Below are 24839 nucleotides of genomic sequence, written 5' to 3'. Positions count from 1 at the left end.
GACCATCGAAACCAACAAATTAACCAAGTGAGGGAGACTCAAAAAGCAAAGCATCTAATTGTAGCATAATGATAACAATAATTACCCCCATCCAAGTCATGTAGTATCATTCGTCACAAATCGGTAGACTGACTGGTTAGGATGCATGTTAAATCAAGGCAAATGGAGGTTGTTTTCATGAGGCAGATGGAGGAATCATATATTTTTTGGTGGTGGTAGAGTCTGTTGGAAACTTTTGTAGGGTGGTGTTATCTTGGCAGGTAAACGTAACCCCGATGAGCTTAATCTTGGATATTCGGCAGTTTGACCAGGATTAATGTTGTGTCCTTTTTGCTTAGGATTCATAAGCAGAAGACCAAATTGGATATGGATATGGATATGGATAGGAATAGGGATATATGAATTATGACCATGATGTGGTCCAACACTAACATAACATACTTGGTAGAGTACTATTTTGGATTTTGAAAAAGCCAAGGCTTAATGCTGATCATATTGTCCCATCATCACACTCCTCCGACCATGACCATGCTAATTTCATAAGAGAATCAGATGGATGGATGGATATAGAAAAAACCCACTTTCTCCAAGTGCATGAATTGGCCTCCTCTCTCCACCACCATTGAACATGTTTAGAAAAGTTGAGGCAGAAGTGAGGCTAAAAGTAGAGGTGTAGATTACATATCCATTTTACATTTACATTTTATTGTTTGAAGTTTAGGAAGGGCCAATGCACTTTCTGTGATTGCTTTTTCATTCTTGAACCATCTTTTTAAGATTTCGATCAAATTAAAAAAGAACCCATCTTTGTCTTTGTAAATTAAATACTACTACTCTATTAGTTAGTACAGAGTGTATTTGTTTGCATCAACACGAGATTTTGGTCTGTCTCAGAGATGACATTAAAAAAAAAAAAAAAAAATTAAGCCAAAAGAAAGTTGCCCTTGAGAACTGGATTTTCCAATATTCAAATGACTTGAGAGCTGCAGGAGTCATGGAACCTCTACAGGTCATTATCCTTGGGAGGAGACAGATCTATGTGGAAGATTCTTATTCTCCCTGCCACATTTCCTTCTCATGTGAAAGAAGTCAAATATCCTAGGGGGGCTCCTCTATTTCTCTACTTCCACAGCTCTACCAGCCGTATCCAATTAATAGCTCTCCTTCTTGGGTAGGCAAGAATCCAGCAAAGCTTTTTTTTTTTTTTTTTTTTAAACAAAAAAGCGACGGTCTTAATCCTTAGATAGAACCCCTTTGCACCTCATAGTTTTCTCTTAATTTGCAGCTACAAGATTGAGCAGCCTGAGTGTTATGTTTTGTATTGTCATCATCATATTCACTCTCTTTTTGAGGTTCATTTGATACGAAAATGGTTGGTTGGGACAAAGACCCATAACCTCCTACAGTACAGAGTATATATACCCCACTCTTTTATGTCTCAATCTTAACTATTGCACTCTTTTAAGTCTCAATCTTAACTATTGCACCATTGATTGTCAATACCCTTTTGACAAAAAAAAAAAAAAAAAAAGGGGATTGGCGATACCCTCTTATCAAACAGTTGATGACAGTAACAAACTTTGTACACCAATTACTTAAAAGAAGACAAACGGTAGGAAGATTTCTGAGGTTTCCACCATTGACATGTTTGTCTTGTAAATTGTCAGTTTCCAGGCCTGCTTCCGTGTACATGCACTACTAGACTAAACCATGATTTGATATGTAATCTATCCAGGTAAACATGAGATGAGGACAATGATGACGATAAAAACAAAATATGATCATTCACTGACCATTTAATGCTGATTAGAAAAACTATTGATAGATTAGGCAGTTTGGTAAAAGAGATAACAAAGGCCAATCAATATTAACATTATTAATGATTATAATTAATACTGGCCAACTACTGAAGGGAAAAAAAAAAGAAAAAAAAAGATGCCATTAGTACTACACTAGCAACTACACTACTGTCTCTACTAACTAAACGGTCTTGACTTATTTAATCAAACCAAAAAGAGACCTTTTCTTTTCTTCCTCATTTGACTTAGAATTTGGAATAGAAGGTAGATTCACTCAAAGGGAAAAGGTAAAAGGAGAAAAGGCTAATCTAGTCTTCCTATGATGAAATTACAGACAAAGCTATTTGCTGACCCCCCCTCGAACGTAAACTAGTATTCACAGATTTGCTTATAAATATGGAGAACAGCATATTTTGCTGTCTTCTAAGGTTAGGCCAGGTTCCACTCTTCTTTTTTTGTTAAACAATATTCACCTGCATCAAAACCCCCTTTGGAACTGGACACAGGGAAAAACCGCATCAGCCCTGCTTTCCACTCCCTGCACCCCCCAACCCAATCAGTGACGGAGCCAGGATTTTTTTTGGGGGGGGGCCAAAATTTTTTCCTAATAAAATTATCTTAATATATTATGTTCAAAATAATTTTCTTCTATTTAAATATATGACATCTAAAAATATCAAATATTAAAATTTAATTATAAAGGTATGTCTATTCATAATATGCGGTATAGTCATAACAAAAATTAACAAAAAAGATAACTTTTGATTAAATATCTTATAACATCACAAACCATCCAATTTGCACATTATGAGAAGATGCTCTCCCATATGTCACCTATGCAATATATATATATATATAACCATGTAATATAAATGTAACTATTTTCAATTGAAAAAAGATAAAAGTTATGTTAACATAATTTGAAATTTCAACATCTTTTCTTAGAAGTAAATTGAGCTCTACGCTCTTTCATAAAACTAAATTCATCTATGATTGAATCACTGCTAAATTTTTCAGCAACTTCTTTTTCTATATACACAGTTAGACAATCATTCAAGAAATTATCTTCCGTCTTGTTTCGGAACTTTGTCTTGATTATTTTCATAATTGAAAATGCCCGCTCTGTAGTTGCAGTTGATATAGGAAGAGTAAGAACAAGTCTAATAAATCTGTCAATAAGAGGATATATCACTGATTTTCTTGTCTTCACCAAGCCTTGACATAACTCATGAATACCCGATAATTCTTGCAATTCATGATGATTTGGAATGTCTGAGTTCAAAATATTGAAGTTCTATTCTTAGACGTACTAGTTCTTGCTTTTAACAATTATGAATTGGGTCTTTTTAGCCCATTAACAATTATGAATTGGGTCTTTTTATTCTAATACATCACATTGGGTCAATTTACTATGGAACATCAAATTATACGTTTAATTTTTGAAAGTTAAATAATTAGTACAATAAACAATAAATAACTTTTTCTGAAGAAAAAAAGTAATTTAAAGATGACTAATTCATATATATATATCTCAACTCTCATAATATAAACTAAAATTGTAAAAATTTAGGGGGGGCCAATTTTTTTTTACACACATATTTACATATTATGAATTAAAATTTTCAAAACTTAGGGGGGGCCATGGCCCCCCTCTGTCCCCCCTTGGCTCCATCATTGAACCCAATCCCAGTTCTTCTCTCTCTGCAATAACTACAGTTTCTGTTGTGCTGCTACAACTTATTCACTGGTTTCAGAAACAGAAGCAGAGCCATATCTTTAAGAATCTTTCTCATGCAAAGAAGCCTTTTTGCCTACTCTTTGTTTCTCTCTCATTCTTCAAGTCATGGAAGAGAGAGAGGAGTCCAATACAAACAAGAAATGCACATCCAAAACTAGCTTCAGAGAGAGGACTACTAATCCTCATAACCATCAGAATCACCACCACCATCCCAACCAGCTACTGCGTCACTCTAACAGGATTGGCTTTGGATTTTGTAACCTGAATCAGAACCAGACATATCCGGCTCTCCTTCCTTTGCCTCCTACCATACCTTTGCAGCTATCCATCACTCCACCTTTCCCTCAAAACCAGAACTTCAGATCAAAATCCCATTTGCAGAAGCCTACTAGGAAACAGAACAATCCTCCTCTTGCTGCCTCCTCTAACTCCAGGGCCCAAGATATCTCCGTTGTACCAGGTAACTATTACATTTCGTAAAAAGTTAGCTTCTTTGTAGTTTTTATGTTTTTTAACCCGATGGTATTATCCTCTAGGATTTGAGTTTGCATGTCTGCTTTTGGTTTTAGAAGCTCACGACATGTAGCATGGCAGAAAATCCGATTTTGGTTTTTGCTCGTCATACGATAAAACTTTCAAGATTGAATTTTTATCCAGCAAAGCGATGTCTTGGTCAGTTTTACGAGAATCCCTTGTGATAGCAATATTTCATATGCTGATTCCAGTCTAAGAGACTATTTGTAAAGTAAATGTCTCGCTGATGCTACAATAATTACTGAGAAGTGAGAACCTAGCTGCACATAATGAATTATGAATATGTAGTACTGTGCTTCAGTGATTGATGCTCTCAGAACTAATTAAAGAGCACTTTTTAATATGATGGACCAGTTTTACAGTTTTTTGATGTAGTTTTACCTCCTTCTGTTTCACTATGCTAAAAATGCAGGTAAGGTGGCCCAAAGGCAAACTGTTCTGCCCCCTGGAAAGAGAGAAGGAAGGAGACTTACAGCTGTTACACAACAATCAGGAATGGTTGCAAGAAGACCAGATTCTGGTGGTCTGGAGGGGACAGTTATTTCTCTTCTTGCCAACCATTTTCATGTCCAATTTGACCCTTCCCAAAGAATCTTCCACTATGATGTTGAAATCTCTCCTAATCCATCGAAGGAAGTTGCCAGGATGATTAAGCAAAAACTAGTCAATGAAAACTCTGTTGAGCTGTCTGGTGCCCTTCCAGTTTATGATGGTAGAAAGACATTGTACAGCCCTATAGAATTTCAAAATGACAGGATTGAAGTATACGTTAGTCTTCCAATTCTTAATGGCAAGTCAATGTCATCTGTTGGGGAAATAGTCAATTCTCAAGAAAAGAAACAGCAAATTAAGCTTTTCAGAGTTAACATCAAACTTGTATCCAAACTTGATGGTAAAGAACTAGGCAACTATTTGAATAAAGAAAGGGATGATTGGAGTCCCCTTCCTCAGGAATATCTTCATGCATTAGATGTTGTCCTACGGGAGAGCCCAACAAACAAATGTGTGACTGTGGGGCGATCATTTTACTCGAGTTCAATGGGAGGCTTGAAGGAAATTGGAGGAGGGGCGGTTGCTTTAAGAGGCTTCTTTCAAAGTCTCAGACCAACTCAACAAGGGCTTGCTCTAAATGTGGATTTTTCTGTGACAGCTTTCCATGAGAGCATTGGGGTGATTCCCTACTTACAAAAGCGGCTTGATTTTCTGCATGATCTTTTGCAGAAGAAGACTAGAGGTTTGACAAATGAAGAGAGGAAAGAAGTGGAAAGGGCACTGAAGAACATCAGAATTTTTGTTTGCCATAGAGAAACTGTTCAAAGATATCGAGTCTATAGCTTGACTGAGGAAGTGACTGAAAATATCTGGTTTCCAGACAGAGATGGGACGAATTTAAAACTGGTGAATTATTTCAAGGATCACTATAATTATGACATACAGTTTAGGAACTTCCCATGTTTGCAGGTTAGTAGGAGCAAACCATGTTATCTTCCAATGGAACTATGTGTGATTTGTGAAGGACAGAAGTTTCTTGGGAAGCTATCAGATGATCAGACGGCAAAAATTATTAAGATGGGATGCCAAAGGCCTAGAGAACGAAAAGCAATCATCGATGAAGTTATGGCAGGCCCTGTTGGACCAACAAGGTAAATCTATAGTATAATGCTGGGACTTCTCTTATTGCTCCTGTTCTTTCTGATGATTTAAACTATTAGAACTCATCTGTTTTTTCAGTGGCAATCAGGGAGGAGAGTTCAAACTCCAAGTGTCAAGGGAGATGACACGATTACATGGCAGAATCCTTCAGCCTCCCAAGCTTAAACTTGGAGATGGGGGTTGTGTAACAGATCTAATTCCAGCTCGACATGATCGGCAATGGAACCTTCTTGATAGCCATGTCTTAGAAGGTACTCGAATTGACAGGTGGACACTTGTATGTTTTGGTGGAACCTCTGATCAAAAATCCAACATCCCAAAGTTCATTAATCAGCTGTCCCAAAGGTGTAGTCAGTTGGGCATCTTTCTCAACCGAAACACAGTTGTTGGACCCCGGTTTGAATCCATGCAATTGCTCAGCAATGTGAATCTCCTGGAGTCTAAACTTAATAAAATTTATAGGGCTTCTTCAAACAATCTCCAGCTCCTGATTTGCATAATGGAGAGAAAACACAAAGGATATGCAGACTTGAAAAGAGTTGCTGAGACAAGTATTGGTGTTGTGAGTCAGTGCTGTTTGTACACAAACCTTGGCAAACCGAGTTCACAGTTTCTGGCCAATTTGGCTCTCAAGATCAATGCGAAAGTTGGTGGTTGCACTGTTGCTTTGTATAACTCACTGCCTACTCAGATTCCAAGACTCCTAAAATATGATGAGCCAGTGATATTTATGGGTGCTGATGTAACCCATCCTCACCCCTTGGATGATTTCAGCCCCTCAGTTGCTGCCGTGGTTGGCAGTGTAAACTGGCCTGCAGCAAACAAGTATGTTTCAAGAATGAGATCCCAAACACATAGACAAGAGATTATACAAGACCTAAGCGCAATGGTGGGTGAGATTCTGAATGATTTTTATGACGAACAATCCAGGCTCCCTGAGAGAATAATATTTTTCAGAGATGGAGTGAGTGAAACACAGTTCTACAAAATTCTTCAGGATGAGTTGCAAGCAATTCGTGCTGCTTGTTCTAGATTTGCTGGTTATAAGCCTCCAATTACTTTTGCAGTTGTACAGAAAAGGCATCACACAAGGTTGTTCCCTGATGGAAGCGATCCCTCTTCTCAAAACCATTTCTTTGATGATAATATTCCCCCGGGGACAGTTGTAGATACTGTGATCACTCACCCGCGAGAATTTGACTTCTACCTTTGTAGCCATTGGGGTGTAAAAGGTACAAGTCGTCCAATTCATTATCATGTGTTGTGGGACGAAAACCAATTCACTTCAGATGAATTGCAAAAGCTGGTGTATAATCTATGCTACACGTTTGTAAGGTGCACCAAGCCGATATCTTTGGTGCCTCCGGCTTACTATGCTCATCTTGCTGCATATAGAGGCAGGCTTTACCTTGAGCGCGCAGATTCAACCGCATCCGCCAAAGGTTCTGCTACCATCTCCCGAGCTGCCCCTCCAAAGGCAACTCCTCTTCCAAAACTAACTGAAAATATCAGAAAGCTTATGTTTTATTGTTGAAATTCTTGCTGTGCACTCTCAAATGTGTATAACTAAATTCAGTGGTTAAGAAAAAGCAGCTAAATTATCTGTCATGTAAACCTCATTTGCCTTATTTAAATGCTATTGGTGCCTTGAATCCTTTATAGGCTTCTGAAATTATGAGCTGCTTTTGTACATTCTCTGCTACATCAGTGAAATGATAGGTAACCTGGAACAATTATTCCCCAGTCCAGTCACATGACTTCAGATGATAGATGTAATACGCAAATATTTTCTTTCAACCAGTCCAACGGACTAAAAGAACAATTTACAAGTTAATGCCAATGAATTTTTGTTGGGAATTCAATTCATTGACACAATTCAAAAATATACACATTTTAAAGAAGTTTTCTTCCACATGGAAACCAAGAAGTATGAGAGAGTTAGAGTTGCCTTAACAGGTTATAACCACTGACTCTTGCTGGAGTTCTTCTATTACTGTGATCAATATATGAACCTACAATTGATGCAAAAGCGCAACACTAAAAAAACCAACACATGCACTACCATTTAGATGGTTATAGTTATCTATAAAAAGAAAGAAGGCAGTTTTTATTTTTATTTTTTAATTTTTTGGTAAGAAATAAGAAGATTAAGTTGATAACAGGTTTAAGCGTCAAAATTTGGACCTCAATACAGACAAAAAGATGCCAAACTATTTGAGCTTGTCTTAATTAATCAAAGATTGATAAATTATCAGAATACGTGGCCTACTGTTCCCTGCATGTAAGACAATGGGTTCTAATTTGTGATCCTCTGTGTTGATCTTGCCATACATCTTTTCTGGCTTTCTTCATATATATGAACCAAATCTTTAAAGATACTATAAATTAATTATATGGTAGGACCATACCATTTTGGAAAGAACTGCCCAAATGGGAAAGCAAGAGTGGAGAAGTCTATCATAAAAAGAAAAAATCTTCAAGTCAAAAGAAAGTCTATGTCCAATTTGATCATGTGTCTTGAGGTGCTTTTGTTGACAATAACCTCATAAAGCTAATAGTGAAGGGAATTGCTGGACTAAGAAAATGACTCCAGCAAATATTACAAAGAATAGAACAAACCAGCCACAAATCAAAATGATATCTAGCCGGATCAACAACATATTCATGCCGGCTGAGGATTCTTGGACAGTTGTTTACCTGTACTATATTATCAGCACAAAATATAACTACTATAGTTGATGGATTAATTTGGTCATTTAAGTTGACATTTAACAAGCCCGCCAAGGCATATGACTAATATATAATTCTTGCCTTGACTACTGCAAATGCATTTACCTAATAATCAGAAGAACAAATTTGATCTCACCTCACCTGAGTGGTTTTTTTTTTTTGTGGTTAAGACGAACAAATGTTATTCAAGAGCAAGAGGGCCAATGCATAACAAGTAGGAGTAAATAGTAGCAACTGATCAGTCCTTTTGCATTGCATGCATTGACAGTTGGAACAGTCTATGACTCTATGAAGCAAGCAAGAAGAGCTGTAGGTGGTCTCTGCAATACTGTGCTGCCATTGTGTTGGTCAGAAATAACGAATGGTCACATATGGAGGAGAATCCAGAATTTGGAAATAGTCTTTACGGTTAACCAGGCTACTCAGGGGGTCAATTTTGGAAGATGCTTTAGCAGGGAGTCTGACTAATAATAATAAGGGTAAAAAACAAAAAAAAAAACCCTTCTCGTTAACTTAATACACAAAAGAGTTCCCTATAGTTTCAAAACATACAATATAACACCTCATCTTTTGAATTAAATTATGAAGGTAACGGAATCCGTTAAACTTAACGGAAATGACTTCTTGGAACCTACAAAAAAAATTTATACCTAATTTTTAACAAATATACCTGTTCTACCCCTTAACCCTCAATTCTCTCTCTCTAGAGAATAAAACAAATGATTTTGTTGAGCTATGTTTTGTTTAATTATATCAGGACATTTTTGTCATTTCATCCATTTCTGTTAAATTTAACGGGTTTTGTTACCTTTACAATTTAGCTCAAAATATGAGATATTGTGTTGTATGTTTTGAAACCACGGAAAGCTTTTCTGTATATTATATTTACCACGAGAGCTTTTTTGTTTTTTATCCTAATAATAAAAGCTATGTGGATTCATGTACAGTATTTGAGTATAGTGCTACCGTGTGTCCCTGGCTTGTTGTCAGTGTATATTATACCACTCCCTCGCATGGTTGCATGAAAAGAAAAGGGAAAAAGAGAATACCAACGAACTGATGAATTGGAAGGTATAAAGTCAAGGATAGGATCTTGCACAGAAGTAGGTCAAAAGTTTGTTGCAATTAAATGCTGCACGGGAAGTATTCCACCCTCGTCCGTATCAAGAAGCAACCTTTCATACTCCAAGGAGCAAAAACTATTGCAACTTTCTTGCTAACTTGAATTGATTGCCAAGACATTGGTCTAGGATCTCATTTGACGAGATCCGCTAATGAATCGAACCGCTCACGAGCGGTTTGAGTCAAACCTCGACTCGAGTTCGATTAATATCGAACTCGAACCGAGATCGAGCTGGCCAATTTGAACTCGAAATCAAAATATTAAGGTCATTAACTCGCAAGCTCAAGTATATATTTTTATTTTTTTATTTTTTTAACAGTAAAATTACATATATATATTCCTAATATTTTATTATTTATTAAGAAAATATAATTATTTGTTGTTTTTATTAGATTAATATTTAGAAACTCGAGTTAACGAGCTGCTCGCGAATCAGAAATTCGAGTACGTTACAAACTGACAATTCGAGCTGCTCGCGAACCAAAAATTGAGCTACAGCTCACGAGCCTTGTCGAGTCGAGCTCAAGCCTGACTTTTCCTTGATCGAGTCGAGCTCGAGCTCAATTGTCTTGGCTCGTCGAGTTCGAGCTCGAACTCAAGCCTACCTATTATTAAGTTGAGCTCGGCTCGATAAGTCCAAAACTCGACTCGACTCGATTCATTTGCAGCACTACATCTGACTTTATCCTAGAAACAGGAAGGTAAGCTATTCATGCAAATTTGATCACTAACCAACCAATGAAAGTAGGTGAAAACCAAAAAATGTTCACCAGAGCTCAAGCAAATTGGCAAATTTCTTTGATCATCCATGAACCCCAGTTCAAAAACAATTAGGTCCCCTTAAGAATCTATTACTGCTTCATTTTAGATACGTTTAAATGTGAACTAGTCAAGTTAATCCAGTACTCAATCAAGAAAAAAGAAGAAAAAAGAGAGGGGGGGGGGGAGCAATATTGGTTTTAGACACAGCACAGGTGCACAACTACACAACACACAAAAGTAAATAAGTAAGACAAAACAAAAGCCAACAAAAGAAGGGGACTTGAAGTAAAGTTAGAGAGGTCTGACTTTCGACTTCCCCTTTTGTCTTTCTCTCTGTTTGGCTCTTTCTTTTTCTTTTCTTATTTCTCCATGTCAATACATGCAGGTGTATACCTCACAAAACAGCGTCCCTTTCACTCCTTTTTTCCACAAGCTTTTTGTAAAAGAAGTAAAGAGGACTATTCGTCTTTCCTGCATTCTCCGTGCCCCCCACCCCCAGAGACTCTGACCTCACCTTTACTCACTGTACAGGATTTGGACTCACTCTAAAGTAGCAGTACTGCTGTATTGATATGGATGAGGGCCCCCGCTATATAATTGCTTGTGATCATCGTAGCTAGAGTGTAATTTATTTGTTACATTAATAAATATACATATGATTAAGCATTAGCAAATATGTATACCCTTAAATAGCTATAAAAATAACAATTGTGCGTTTGAGAGTTATTCAATCACAACAAATGAATTTTTTTAACAAAAAATATTACATGTCTGTTTTTTTTTTTTTCCTTCAGTGGGGTATCCAATTGCATTGGCAACCGACTAGTCCTCCACTGGGCCCTGACCCCCGCACCACCAAGAAGCCAGAGATTATTAAAGAGGGCAGATTCGACCACACGACCTGGGGCCTAATGAGGTGATCCCACAGCCAGCCGATCTGCACCTGGGGTGCTATTACATGTCTGTTTGGATTGAAGATTATGTAAAATTTTTTAAAAAATTAAAATTATAGCTTTTTTCAGATGCGATATATGTGAAATAAAAAGTTTGTCTTAAACATGAAAAAGGTGAAAAAACATGTTCATCAAAATTTGTTTTTGGATAAAAAGGGCGATCAAGAAGATACAATTGCTCATGATCCTATAATTTACTAGTCGATTTAGTTAGAACGCTGCATGGCTAGGCTAGTAGCTTCCCCTACCCGTGATATGCAGGTCCTTAACAGTAACAATTTAAATTTACCTACTATTAATTAATTATAAGGAAACTGCAACAAGAATAATTCATTCGGTACTAAGACATCTAACGGACCACTAGTTGCTCCTATTTGATGAGACACATGATTCTTGAGTACTACCAGTACTATATATATATATATAGATATATATATATATATATATATATATATATTTTCCCAGCCATAGCAATGAGCTATTGGGTAATAATATGAGGCCAACATTTAACTTGAGGTGAATATAATGAATAGCCTTGGTACTTGATTCGAATGAGTAAATCACTCTTTCCAATAATGCTCTAACATGGCATATACCTTTTCTAACTTTTAATTGAGTCAATTATTAAGATCCATCTTATCAATTTCTTCTCTATTGAATGAAACTAGAATGCCTATTGACTTTTTTATGCACCCTTCAAGAGATAGAGGCTACCAGCAATAGGGGTGTAAATTAATCAAACTACTCGATTCGGACTCACAAGTAGTTCGATTAAGAGGTCAACTCGAACTTGGTATTGACCGAATTCGATCTACTTGATAAGGTAATCAAGTCGAGCATTTGTCAAGTCTTCTTGAGTAATTTATTTATAATATAATTTTTAATTGCTTATTATAAAATTATAAAATTTACTAAAAAATCGAGTTTGAAAACTCAATCGAGCACAATATACTTGAACTCGAATTTGAATAAGATAAAATAAGTTTTGAAGAACTTGACAAGTTCAAATTCAAACATTTTTACTCGAATAAAGATTGAATAGTGCACTACTCGACGTCGACTCGATTAGATAGCAGTCCTAAGCAGCAACTGATGAATTGATCACTAATTAAATTTCATATGGATAAAAATTAGGTAGTAGTGGTAAATACATTCTCATTAACTGTGCTTAGGCCCATCTATAAGTTAAAGTACCTAAACATTATGCACATAAAAGGCATCCTGCACAGTAATTGACTGGTAACGTAAGAGATTCTCGTACGGGCCGTTAAGTCACAATCGAACGAGCAACGGCCCAATAAACGGGATGTTCTTTTTGTTGTATTTGTTGTCCCAATTATCTGTTGCTGATCAAGTCCAGTCCAAGTCTCTTTGTCAGTGACTGCATGGGTTTGGAAATCCTATGGGGGCCAAATCCCTGCCTGCACTCTCTTTCACCTCAGCAATTTGTCTGATAAATTAACGGTTCTCAAACCCATGAGGCCCACCCCATGCCCCAAAAGCAAGACTGTCCAAAGCCGAGCAGGCTGTCGAATCGGATTAGATAGGTCAAGGACACGGTAAGATCCGTACACAAGCAGCGTTATTTGTATACGTGTAACACTCTCATCATTGCTTCCACCTGGGCTCCTCCGACCTGGCACTAGCATCAATCATTGACTGATTGATGTCTAGGGTCCACCTCTATCTGCAACGCCGCAGATTATGTCTCCTGACGCCTCGCGATTATATGGCATCCGGAAGGTGTTTCGTACCCCGTCAGAAAAGGTATGGAAAAAAAAAAAAGCTTTTTCCTTTCTTTTAATCCTCATTATAATCTGAATTAATTTTCTATACACTAACAGTATATATATTTTTACCGTTAGATGCATGACATATAATTCAAATTTGAATTTGAAATCCAAATGTTGCATATGTATCGTGCATCCAACCGTAATAATATATACACTATCAAGCCGTGATAATATATATACTGTCAGTATATATAATATTTACTCTTATAACATTTACATGAAGAATAATAAATAAATCTGATGTATTGCATTATAATGCAGAGATTGAAGAGAGAAAGAACACTGTGGTCAGTCACTAAAACTATAATGGCTACAATAATACATTATTGACTAGTGTAAAGGCCGCTAACCAGAAATCAGCAATTCCATTTACTTGCAAGCCTAAAGTACCTCGTAGCTATGGCAGCTCCTCTGAGTTCACGTCTTAAATAGTTCAATCCATGGACCTTCATCAGGTCCTTAAAGAAAGACAGGCAGATATATGGAAGAATTACAGGGTTGAGATTTGTATAAACCGTTGATTCATTGACCCTTGTACCACTAAGAATACAGCAATTATGTTTATTAACATTGTACAGAAGCAGTAGCCTTCGGGTTGAAGTGTTGAATCACAGGCCAAGGAGAAAGCCATCTGTTCAAGAGAACGTTACAGGTGCCAATGCCCAAATTGTTCATTGCAGCCTCCGTTGCCCCCTTCATCACGCGTTTACAGTGCCATACCGTTGCTACAGCCAATTATACGGCAAAATTCAACTTCCTTTTCTCGAAGCTCTGCTGAACATGTCTTTGATATTTCGAGTGTTTTTCTCTACTTTGGCCTTTTTTGCTAGCCTTCCTTTTCCAGTAGTTTTCTTCTCAAGCCCCGTCTTTTCCTGAAAAATTAATGGACAAAAGACAACTGTGACAAGGAATCTTAAAACCGAACCATCATAACATTCTCTTCGAGACCATTTTCAAAAACTACAGCTCTGTTTAGTTCAAATCCCTCCTCTCTCCCCCTCTCAAGGAGATTATCCTGCTGCAGGACATACCCACGGTGGCCATATCACTCCCACACTATCCTCATCTTCATGATAGAACTCTGTTAATTTGTTCTTATCTCCTATGACCAATTCACCAAGTAATTCACAGTTGGAGTTTCAGAAGACAAATTTGAGCCAGACTCTGAAGTGTCAATGATTAACAAATGTCTAGCATCAAAAAGCATAAACCACACTTACGTGCGACATAAGATTCAGTAGGTGAAAATAAGTACATCAAAATAAAATTTAGCTTTGTCTTCCCACAGCAATACATACAAGCATATGTACAACCCAATTAGGTTTTCTTTACCTGAATTGCATTGGTATCAAACGATGCCTGACCACTTTCAAGTGAGGATGGAAGAATTTTGCGCTCTGGTGATCTCAGTTCATCCTGTAAGCACAAGCTGAAAATAAAACAACAAAAACAATATTTTTATCAGAATGAAAATAAAATCCTATGGATCTTAAACTTATTCATCTCAACGCTGACAACTAGGTCCCTTCCTTCGAATTCATCCCCTGTATATTAAGCTGGAGCCATATAGCCAGGGACAATGACCCAGAAGGAGCAGATATTCAAAGAGTTTAAGTGTTTATCCTTCACATGAGAGGATGAAGGGAATTAGGAGAATAGCAGCAGTAAAAGCTGTTCTAATTGTGTCATGAAGATGAATTCTTATCCTTTCAGAGGCAGATGTCTCTTTTCTTTTTAAAGGAAGGACGACTCGTTCTCAGACAAGAAAACAAGGCCTAAACCACTTGGCTTAATTCAATTTTCAAGCAAAATCCACAGGTTTTAAGTGCCAAAAATGTCTCTTTCGCTCATTAGTATAATCACATTTTCCATTTTGAAATGACCTTAGATTTGTTACATCAGAAAATCCAACCTGCCATTTGATTGAAATTTCTTGTTGTGACATATACTTTCCACAACAAAACTTGGGCTGAAGTTGTCATATGTAAACCTTTTAGAAACTAGAAGTTTTATACCAGTAATGATTTACAAAGTAGCTAAAACTTCAACTATTTAGGGGAAGAGGTTATCATATTAGTTTATGCTACTTTCTTGACTCGCATATTTGTTCTTCATCAATAGAATGAAATATGAGCTGCCAACAGCCGGCTTTCAAGGTATACAGGCCAATTCAGGAGAATAATGCAGGGGTGCCTGCAAAGGCTCTCTCTAGTTTTTACCGGACCATTGAATAAAATTCCTTCCATCTACTTTGAAGTCAAAATCAATGCCTTCCAGCAGTTTCAAGCTCCCCATCTCATGCAATCGTGTGGTTTGCTACTTGCTATTCAGCATCAGTTACCTTGCAAAGTCATAAATACTTCTTTCCATTCCACCTAAACCCAATTTAGTGGCTTCTCACTTAGCATACCACTCTTCTATTTAGGTTGCTTCAAAATCATTCATTTGCAAGCATGAAGGGCAAGGAAGAGTGCGTTCTGATGTAACAGTCATTATATTCAATAATATTCAGAAATAAATTTACTTGTAATCACATAATTGAAGGCTATACTTTAACTTGCCGCAAAGAAGCTTCAGCCAAGGCTCTTCATTCAAGTATTCACCAATTACTGAGACCGCATCAACCACTGTACCATCAAACTTGTTAAACATTGATGTTTTGGATTTCCATAACATAAAACCAATAACAAGATCCATTAATTAGCTAACATTAAAGCATGTTCAACTTAATGCAGCATCTACCACCAGAAACTGGATGTTCAGATGTGATCACCACTATTCTCTCTATGTATCTTATAAGTATTTAGACTCAGCATATTCAGATGTATTGTGGCTTTTCATAGCCTAGAGAATATAAACTTGAGCCCACAGCTGGCAGAAAAGATAGCATAACTTTTTGACATAAAGTTTTAAATGTTCAAAGATTACCAACAGAAACCATACATGTAGCTCTCTCAATTTGAGCAGCATAGTTCTTATCCAGCGTTGGTAGAACCTGCCTTAATTGGTGCACCTACAAATTGCAAGAACTGGAAACCTATTAGATGCAAAAGCAACAGAATTTCCCCATAAAGGATTAAGAACAAGAATACCTATTCAAACTGGAAACCTATTAGATGCAAACAGAGTCAACTCCTCATGTTATTTCCTGTCACGTTAGAGATCATTTTAGACCAAAGGATTAGAACCATCCTCTTATTAGATAAGAAGAAAGTGTCAACTAGGTGGCTGATAACTTATAGGCAATAAAGCAACTTGGTAATATCACTAACTTGTGCAAGCAGCACGATTGTTGCTGTCACAATTGATATAATTTTGCCTTGGCGCACCTTTCCAAAATCCTTTTTTTCTTTTGATTTTGTTCTTTGAATCTTGTGAAATCTTTTAAATATCCCAAAACAAGTCAACACTCAAGATCAATGGACCAGTACAATAATTTACCTTATTGAACTGCAGATTCATAATTTGCCCTTTAACGCATCTGTGGAGAATGATTACCTTGGAACACCATGGAAAGAAAGCAAAGATCTTCTAATTTAAGTTATGATGCCCGTTCTGGTTGAGTAAATGATGACAAGCTTGACAACGTTTTTCCTAAGCCAAAACTGGATACTACATCAGATCAGGTATATGAACCCTTTTTCTCTACTTAGGCCCAGTATACTTTTTGATTTCCTTATTCAGTATAAATTTGTTTTACTCAAATTTCAAATTCCCAAATCCATTATCTAGATCTCGAGGAGCTTGATTGCACAAGACTCCAAATCTTGCATATGCCGAATAAAAAATGAATTTAGCATAAAAAGTACCCTATATACTTACAAAGAAGAAATTTCCCCTGGCCACAATTTGCCATTCACTACAGTTGTCAAATAATGATTGCTATAAAAAGACTGTACGCCAATGCTTTTGCGGACAATGCAATGTTTTTTTTTCTCAAGGAAATTAAAGTATTCAGTTCAAGTAGAGAGATCCTCATTTATTTCCTTCAATTAGGCCATTTACTTCTCTACCTCATTAACTTTGGAGGCATAACAGGGCAATGATATACATCAATGGTAAAAACAGATCAACTGACCTTATAGCTCAACCACCTTAACACCATCGAGTCATTAAGCCTAAAAAACTTTGTTGATCCAACTTCTGTCATAAAGAAAGGAAGATAAACAAAAGCAGTTTAGCTTCCTCAAGAAATTAGCCACGCACAGAGGTATGTGAGGCATTTTAATCAATACCACATACATTCCTCCTACCCAAACAGAGTGCAGTTTTGCCTTGTAATGTTTCAATACTGTACTTCCCACTTTCATATTTTCAAAATGAGTGCTCCAGTTCAATAACTCATTTCCACCTCAGCCCAAAAATACTATGTTAAATGACAATATGTGGCAGTCAATGTGCTAGATGACATAAATTACCTTTAAAATCACAGACTATTTGCATGGATTTTTCTGCAATAGATGCCAATTGTTGATATCCTTCATACCCTTGAACATATAATATCTCATCCAGCTGCCTGAATTTCCCTGGATCATCTTTTTTCTGCATGCTCGTGAATATAACAATGAATCATGTTCATAAAACTGAGACCAGAAAAGGTTGCACCCCAATCACTTTACAAGTGGCGTTACTCAAATCACTCAGTAACACATGTAATGTATTAATAAGGTTAAGAATCAGATGAAAGCACATTTAAATCATTCCGACTCTTAAGTGAGTTCCTTTTGTGGAAAAAATTATGTATTTTCCCATGTCCAAGATGAATATGACTGTTACCATTTGTAAACTAAAAAGTTAGCTGAACAGGAAACACATCGAAAATCTCGAAATTCCAAAATCATAAAAAAAAAGAAAGGCCGCAACATTACCTTCATTCGTGCTTCATCAAATATAGGCAGCAGGATGAAAACAGGATCTACTGGAGTGGCAGTATATAAGCGGCCATCTGTTTAAAGGAACAAAGTTCCATGAGAAAGAAAATTTTTGTGGTTTCTCGTGATTTAATTTTTTTTAAGGACCGCAAGAGAAAACATAAGTTCGTGAAGTAATAGCAATAGATAAAACATCATATTTCTGGTGACATTTTTAAAAGCATCATTCATCCACTGTCAAACTTTTCCCATTATTCCATCAGACCTAGTTTCACACTTTCACTCACACAACAGTTTACATCCTGCATTTACTTTTTCCGAGTAAAGTGAGAAACTTATTTTCTAACTATCTCAGTTGGTTTTGTTGAGTCATGCAAATGACTGTAGATGACCATCACAAGAAACTACATGAAGTTTTCTGTGGCATCTAAAGTGAACATTCAGTCCTTGCTTTATGTCTCTAGCACAACATACGACAATAAGACTTGGAATGGAGTTAGCCCACTCCTAATTCATACAAAATCTAAAGTCAATGTTGATTTTAGCTCAAAACTTAAGACATTTGGAAACTTGGCTTCATCCTGAGGAACTTAGTAAAGAATGATAATACCACAAATATACTAGTACCAGATGGATTTACTTATACGAAAAAAGATTGGTTGTTAAGGTGCTCATTTTTTATAATTTTACCTTCACAAACATAATCCCCCAGGAACCAAGACCCATAAGATTGCTTAAACCAGTGAAGTTCCAGAAGTTCTTCATCAAAATAGAGGTAGCATGCCTTATTTCCTGATACATAAGCAACAAATTATAATCATGTATATCTTGATTGACTTGTCTAGGAGAAGAATAAACTAATAAGAACATCATCATCAGAAAAGACCCAAAGCATAAAAGGCTTCTTCCCACTAAAACAAAGAGCAATCCAACAATTCAACAAGTAGTTTTTAACTACGACAGATATTCACACTGGTTCCAAGTGTATACAAAAAAGCGTTCTAAAGAGAACAAAGAGTAATGGAACAAAGGATCCATTTAGTAATAAGTCACCAGCATGAAAGGTAAAATGTCAACGCTTGAAAGAGAGTAAATGTTTAGTTTCTTGCTCACAAATGTATAGTTACAAACATGAAGAGCTTAAAAGATAAAATAATCACTAAAGCAACCAAGAGTTTTGAGTAGGATTACCAGTTTTGGGATGCCGAAGAGATAGAACATTTCCTGAAACATTCCCATTTGTATCGTGATCTGTAATTGTTAAACTTTCCAACTATTAAAAAGCAAGACTTTCTTACATGTAGAAAGAAAAATAGTATAAGTTGTATATTATTAAAATGAGGCTTCAAGTGATGATTTGCTTAAAGGTTTGCAGATTTTTGCACTGGACTTTAAATTCAATTATCTTATATCACCAATCAGTTCAATGAGTTTATCAATGAAGACAAATCGATATTGCATATAGAAGTTCTGCTGTAGCACAGTGAAATGAAAGGACAGGTCAAACAGGATCGACGAATATAGTTCCTAAAATGAAATAGCAATACCGCAAGAATACCAAGTTCAATAATAAAATAAGTAACAAAGCAACAGACAAAAGGAAAGGGTTTAAATATGCATTCCAAACAAGGGAAATGCTTCTTATATAGTTAGATTTGTCTTGTGGTTCTAACTAATAAGAACCAACGGAAACTTATTTGACACCCAGTCAATGGCCAACAAATCAAAGACTTTACAAGCTTCAAGGATGCGGATTATTTTGGGCCACTACAAAGCTCCAAATACACGCAATTTTACAGGAGTACGCTTAGAAGGTTCAGTCTCAAAATTAAATGCTCATTCTCTAAGCCCATATTAACATGTGGCATATGCTATTCAAATGTTTCATTACAATTTGCAACCACATTGACTATGAACTTCCTTTTGTGAAAAAAAAAATAGCCCACCGGTTAAACAAAATAAAAGCAAAACAAAAAAGACTCCTTTTTCATAAAAAGACGTCATTTTTAGGATAGTAAATTACGGTAACACAAGAAAATAGGAAAAAGGAGATGATTACGAAATGCTGCTACCTGGTGCAATAAGAACCCGAGTTTCATCAGCATCTCCCCACCAAGCCATAGTACCTTTCTATATCAACAAATATCAAGAAAAATTTTAATTCCCAAAGGAAAAAGGAAAAGAAAAGAACTAATCAGTTTAAGCAATGAGCAGGAACAGGGATAGCTAAGCTGGATTCAGCATCGACTGCACGTTCAATGACGAAATAGTTTGGCCCATGAATTTGAATAAAGCTTAAATGCCTAAATGTGATTTCTTGTGAGTAGAGCATCAAAGAAAAAGGAGAAAAACTTGGAAATATTTCATGCCCTGACCTTTAAAGCAACGAAATGGTAGCGCTGTTACTTCGGTAAAATTGAGACCGACGGAGACTTTCGGCGGCAAAAAAAAAACACACACACACACACACACTGACTGAGGATGACTGAGGTTCTGGCGGGAGTGATGCGAGGCAGACCTAACTATTATTTGTATCAAGTACTGATTAATTAATTAATAATAAGGAGAGCGTATTACATTATCCAAATTTTTATTTAGTTTATTGTGCTTCTTGCAAAGGTACTACCTATAAGTTGATTGTATTTATGGTTGAGTCCTCAAACTTTTTACTTTTTGGCATTTCACGTCTAATCTTGTCATATTTGATATTTCACTCCTTTTCAAAGTTGAAACGAAGAGCAGACATTGTAGAGCAGTTGCTCTAATCTATACAGTGATTTAATTAATAGAATTAGTTGCCGTTTTTAAACCCAAAAAAAACTTAAAAAAAAAAAAGTAAGAAGTGTGCTTGTGCTCCAAAGTCGCTCAGTCATAGAATATCGATATTTGTATGTTGCAAATGGATATGAAGATAAATCAATTCGATGAAATATCTTTAACTACTTGGAATCTGATATACAGATGTTTTAAAGATCCAAAATTTCATAATGTGATGATCTACATCTTTCTTATTTTGGCTATGATATACGAGTGTTTTAAAAATCTAAAATTTCATACTGTGGTTCTCTACATTTTTCTTGTTTTGATTAGGAATTTCTTTTTCTCTGTTGAAGTCGGGCATTAATTTTTTTTACTAAAACGATAAACCTTTATTAATAAAAAAGAAGACTATACCACTTGAACAAAGGCTCATATTGAGCTTTACAATCGTATATTAGAACACAGAGGAATCCAACATTTTTCATCTTGTATCAAGTCAGATGCATATATACTAATCATTCTACTCCTTGTGCTACCGTCATTTGAGAACAAAATAAATGAGCATTTCAAAAACAAAAGTCTTAAGCTGTGGATATCTCCTAGTTGAGCAAAAAGTCTAAGAACTTTAGTTTTCTTAGTCGTCAAAAATCTAGTAGCTTCTGTGAAGAGATTTCCAGTTTCACTTGTTGCCAATGAATCTCCAGTGCTTTACTTAGTGCAGATTTGAGAGCTTGTGCATAGTCCAGCATAGCTTCTCCTATACTTGATTCCTTTAGAGCCCAAACAATTTATGTATTGCCAACCCTCGAAGTCGGGCATTGGTTTTGCAAGCCCTTTATCTTTAAGAACTTATTTCGTGTTAAAGCAAGGTGGAGCAAGAACAAAGCAGAAATTGAATTCTTCCTCTTTATTTCTTGTTCCTGGATTATTGTACTCCTATCTGGCTGCCTCCTCTGTTCTACTCTGTCTACCCGCTCGTTTCCCACATGATGTTCGACTTCCACAGAGGAAGTAAGGCAATCAGCGTTTCATGTGACAGCATCCATGGAGGTACCTCTATTAAAGATTCCTACAGGTTTTAAGCAAGCAAATTGCTTCACATAATGTCACAAAGCAGAAGCCAGTAAGGGCATTGTAGTTGATTTCCACTACGAAATAGTGGTTGGATGTACATGAATATGTGCAGCTCCTATCCCTCATTGTACCCTATTAAGCAAACTCTTTGGCTGCAAACTTTCTTTGGCTTTTTCTTGCTAGAAGCAATCCATGATACTCATTTCATTAAGAAACCTCAGTAAGTTGGAGTAATTCTCTAATCCCTTCACAAACCTGCATTGCAGCCAAGAACCGTTATTAAAAGTCAAGGCCAATATTCACTTATTTCACAACAAATATATGGCAATCAACATGAGAACAGGTGAAATTATGGTTCAATTTCAACTACAGTATTACATCTTTTACAGTTTTTAACATTTCCTTCATTGATGTATGTATACGTGATTAAGCATCAGATTTATAACCAAAACACTAGCATCCATCGACTAACTTTACAAGCTAATATTAACAGATTTTCATCTGTGGTAAAGAAGGTGATGACAAAAAGAAGAGCAAAAAAGCAAAGGGATCAGAGAGTAGATACCATCTTGATCTGCGACTTGATTGATGCAATTAGGCGGGTATAATCCTCTATTTGCCTGTATATTAAGACACAAATATTTACACAGAGAACAAATTTGAAAACACCTAACTGATTTATCCATTACAACGTTAAGCTCAGAGTTTTAGAAGCAAACAAAAAGTTAGCAAGTTCCAGATTCAAGCAGTGTGCACCAATAAAGGTATTCAGATGGCGAAGCAAAGAAAAAGAGCAACACTAAGACAATTTTTTTTATAACAATTTTCTTTAAATTCGTTTGCCAGCTCAATGTTGTTAGAATCAGCATCAACATCTCAAATGAGAACAAGATACTCATGCAACTGCCCAGGTGGCATTACCTGTCCAACTTTTCCTCCCTTGCAGCAATATATTGTAAAGCTTCAGACCAAGTGAACTCAACATGAAATCCAAGTCCTACATCGACAAATATACGACTTGTGTCTGGCCTGCAAAGATGCAAGGGTAACAATTGCAAGGGAGGAAAAAGCTACGTTATAGATGTCAAAAGTTCCAAAAAAGAAAATAAAATAAAATAAAAAATAAGGGCAAATCTTCCTTCAAGCCAAAACCCCTTAGAAGAAACTAAGAGTATTAATCAATATTGGGATCTAAGATCTCAAAAGCCATGAAGAAAACCAAGTAAAATGGCATTGATATGGTATGAAGAGACGTACACATCAGCTTGCATATACACTTCAGAACCAAGATTGACCAATGTCCTCAGACTGGTTACACTATTATTCTCCAACGTCTCTATGTTTCTTTTCAGATCAGAGCTACAAGAAGTTAAGGGGAAAAACATAAAGAAGCACTGCAGGTCAAAGTGAACTTGTGCAAAGAAGTAGGAGTTTGAGCAATGAAGATGAACAATATCAATACCCAAATGCAAGAAAATTTAAAAGGATACAAAACTTTTTGTTGTTCAAAGACCTTGTCCCTGCAAAAGAGATACATAGAATATTAGAAATTTGGCACATAACAGAAATTCTGTCTTCAAATTCTCAACTTAATATCGAAATATTAAACAGAAAGTAGGCAAATACTCCAACTCATAGAACCCCACTGCTGATGGTAATAAGCTCAATAAAGTGATAACAGGGAATGGTTCTCCAAATAACAACTGTAAGTGGGTGAGTTCAGGATGAGACAACCAACTGATTAGTAAGGCTAGGCTTCAGAAATTAGTCTCCTGCTGCTTTTGCAAAGAATAGAAAGTACAAACATTGTATCCTTTACCAGTTGCTAATAACATTGACTGTACACTAAAATACCATTTCCTAAAACTATCAAAAAATCGTGGAAAGCAGCCTTAATATGCCTACAGCCATTGAACACTTAATACCAATAAGAAGTACATAATTCAACAAAAGAACACACAAGTGAAGCAATAAAGTACAAATGCCTTTCAGCAATAGCGTGAACAAGATCCGGCTTCAAGCGGCGATCAACAAACTCTTCGAATCTCTGTATCTTTTCTTGCCGAACCCTATCCATTTCAGACCTAGGACAGGTTTAATCATATCAAAAAATCAATTTACTCTAATTCAAACAAAAGGATGATATTGACCTTACTGAATCACAAGGGGAGTCTAGAAACTTGAGCGAATAATTAAGCAAATAAAACAGGAGAAGATGAGTATAACAAGATGCCTGTGTATGATATGTGTATGACATAAGTATTTTCAAAATTTCTCAAGACAACTTTAGGCACAAAATGTAGGAAGAAGTATCTCAAGAAAATTCAAAACCGAAAAGTCATCACCATAAACATCGTCAAGGACATGAATAAACTCTTTATCTTTTCTATGCACCACCCCAAAAGAGGAAAACATTTACTAGCAGCTTGTCTAACTAATCTTACTCATCCCTTTCCTTTTACAAAAAATCATAATTTCGAGCTCCTCGAGACGGAAAATGAGAGAGAGGCCAGCGCAGCTGATAGTGAAATTTGGGCAAAAGGTGTGGTCTTTACTTAGATGGAATGGTAATTGCAGACGGACAATTGGGAGTGGGGAGCGTGAGGACTGGGTTATGAGAAGCGCGATTAGGTGGAGGTGGAGGTGGAGGTGGAGGTGGAGATAGAAATTAGGGTTGTTATTATTAGAGAAACATGAACGTAGAAGGAAGATACCTGTGGACTGTGGTGGTGATGGTGGGCCGGTGGCGGCGAATGGAGGCAGCTCTGTCCGAAACTATCCGATGACTGAGAAATTTATGCGCGCCTTGAACTATAGCATATTTAAGATTTTGAAAAGTGTTTTTTTTTTGTTTTATATGAATGAAAAAGTTCAACTCCCATAATTCTACTCTTTTTTTTTAAAAAAAAAAAAAAAGGTTCTACTTGTGAGTTTGGCTGGCTGAATTGCTGTCTAGAGGAGATGTTTCCAGTTTTGGTTGTAAAATCTCTGAGGCTTTATCCACAGGTTTCCTTTTAACTTTAGGAAAATATTAAAGTTACAAATAAAG

General features: G+C 36.4%; 3 protein-coding genes across 18 annotated transcripts; 1 reads left to right on the top strand and 2 right to left on the bottom strand.

Moving 5' to 3' along the window:
• The first annotated feature begins 3536 nt into the window (after positions 1–3536).
• On the top strand, positions 3537–7396 carry LOC113717771 (protein argonaute 7-like). The gene is made up of 3 exons (XM_027242578.2): positions 3537–3997; positions 4484–5714; positions 5803–7396. The coding sequence occupies exons 1-3, from the start codon at positions 3643–3645 to the stop codon at positions 7256–7258; spliced, it is 3042 nt and encodes a 1013-aa protein (XP_027098379.1). The 5' UTR covers positions 3537–3642; the 3' UTR covers positions 7259–7396.
• Positions 7397–13310: 5914 nt separating this feature from the next.
• LOC113719307 (uncharacterized) lies at positions 13311–20538 on the bottom strand. Of its 14 annotated transcripts, none has more exons than XR_011825075.1 (11): positions 20332–20538; positions 20029–20086; positions 19148–19207; positions 18647–18748; positions 17954–18030; positions 17504–17627; positions 17164–17228; positions 16029–16098; positions 15647–15712; positions 14418–14514; positions 13311–13957 (listed from the first exon to the last, which is right to left on the bottom strand). XR_011825075.1 is itself a non-coding variant. In XM_027244514.2 (11 exons), exons 2-11 carry the CDS (start codon positions 20075–20077, stop codon positions 13835–13837), a joined length of 843 nt encoding a protein of 280 aa, XP_027100315.1. In that variant the 5' UTR covers positions 20078–20259; positions 20332–20538; the 3' UTR covers positions 13311–13834. The 14 variants fall into 14 exon arrangements, 7 of the variants coding, with proteins under 7 accessions (XP_027100315.1, XP_027100314.1, XP_071927940.1 ...); XM_027244514.2 differs by having other exon boundaries at positions 15637–15712; positions 20029–20259; XM_027244513.2 differs by having other exon boundaries at positions 15637–15712.
• A 1061-nt stretch (positions 20539–21599) lies between these two features.
• Positions 21600–24772, bottom strand: LOC113719310 (uncharacterized). 3 transcript variants are annotated; one of them, XM_027244518.2, is made up of 7 exons: positions 24505–24772; positions 23776–23874; positions 23281–23310; positions 23048–23149; positions 22712–22819; positions 22356–22410; positions 21600–22045 (listed from the first exon to the last, which is right to left on the bottom strand). In XM_027244518.2, the coding sequence occupies exons 2-7, from the start codon at positions 23865–23867 to the stop codon at positions 21998–22000; spliced, it is 435 nt and encodes a 144-aa protein (XP_027100319.1). In that variant the 5' UTR covers positions 23868–23874; positions 24505–24772; the 3' UTR covers positions 21600–21997. The 3 variants fall into 3 exon arrangements, with proteins under 3 accessions (XP_027100319.1, XP_027100318.1, XP_071927943.1); XM_027244517.2 differs by having other exon boundaries at positions 23770–23874; positions 24505–24760; XM_072071842.1 differs by lacking the exon at positions 22356–22410 and having other exon boundaries at positions 23770–23874; positions 24505–24765.
• Positions 24773–24839: the final 67 nt, after the last annotated feature.

This window comes from Coffea arabica, chromosome 11e (genome assembly GCF_036785885.1).
Source record: "Coffea arabica cultivar ET-39 chromosome 11e, Coffea Arabica ET-39 HiFi, whole genome shotgun sequence".
Classification (NCBI taxonomy): Eukaryota; Viridiplantae; Streptophyta; class Magnoliopsida; order Gentianales; family Rubiaceae; genus Coffea; species Coffea arabica.
This window is presented reverse-complemented; position numbering and strand designations above follow the sequence as displayed.

Bases quoted from the DNA above. Each gene is read 5' to 3' on its own strand.
- LOC113719307 (XM_027244514.2), bottom strand. From the start codon at position 20,077: ATGGCTTGGTGGGGAGATGCTGATGAAACTCGGGTTCTTATTGCACCA. The intron at 18,749-19,147 runs GTAATCCTACTC...CTTATGTATCAG, and splicing joins TCTTCGGCATCCCAAAACTG to GAAATAAGGCATGCTACCTC. The intron at 16,099-17,163 runs GTCAGTTGATCT...TGCAATTTGTAG, and splicing joins TAAGGTGGTTGAGCTATAAG to GTGCACCAATTAAGGCAGGT.
- LOC113717771 (XM_027242578.2), top strand. From the start codon at position 3,643: ATGGAAGAGAGAGAGGAGTCCAATACAAACAAGAAATGCACATCCAAA. The intron at 3,998-4,483 runs GTAACTATTACA...CTAAAAATGCAG, and splicing joins AGATATCTCCGTTGTACCAG to GTAAGGTGGCCCAAAGGCAA. The intron at 5,715-5,802 runs GTAAATCTATAG...CTGTTTTTTCAG, and splicing joins GGCCCTGTTGGACCAACAAG to TGGCAATCAGGGAGGAGAGT.
- LOC113719310 (XM_027244517.2), bottom strand. From the start codon at position 23,867: ATGGATAGGGTTCGGCAAGAAAAGATACAGAGATTCGAAGAGTTTGTT. The intron at 23,311-23,769 runs GTACTTTATTGC...TCTCTTTTGCAG, and splicing joins GCTATTGCTGAAAGGCATTT to GGACAAGGTCTTTGAACAAC. The intron at 23,150-23,280 runs GTATCCTTTTAA...AACTTCTTGTAG, and splicing joins TTTGAACAACAAAAAGTTTT to CTCTGATCTGAAAAGAAACA.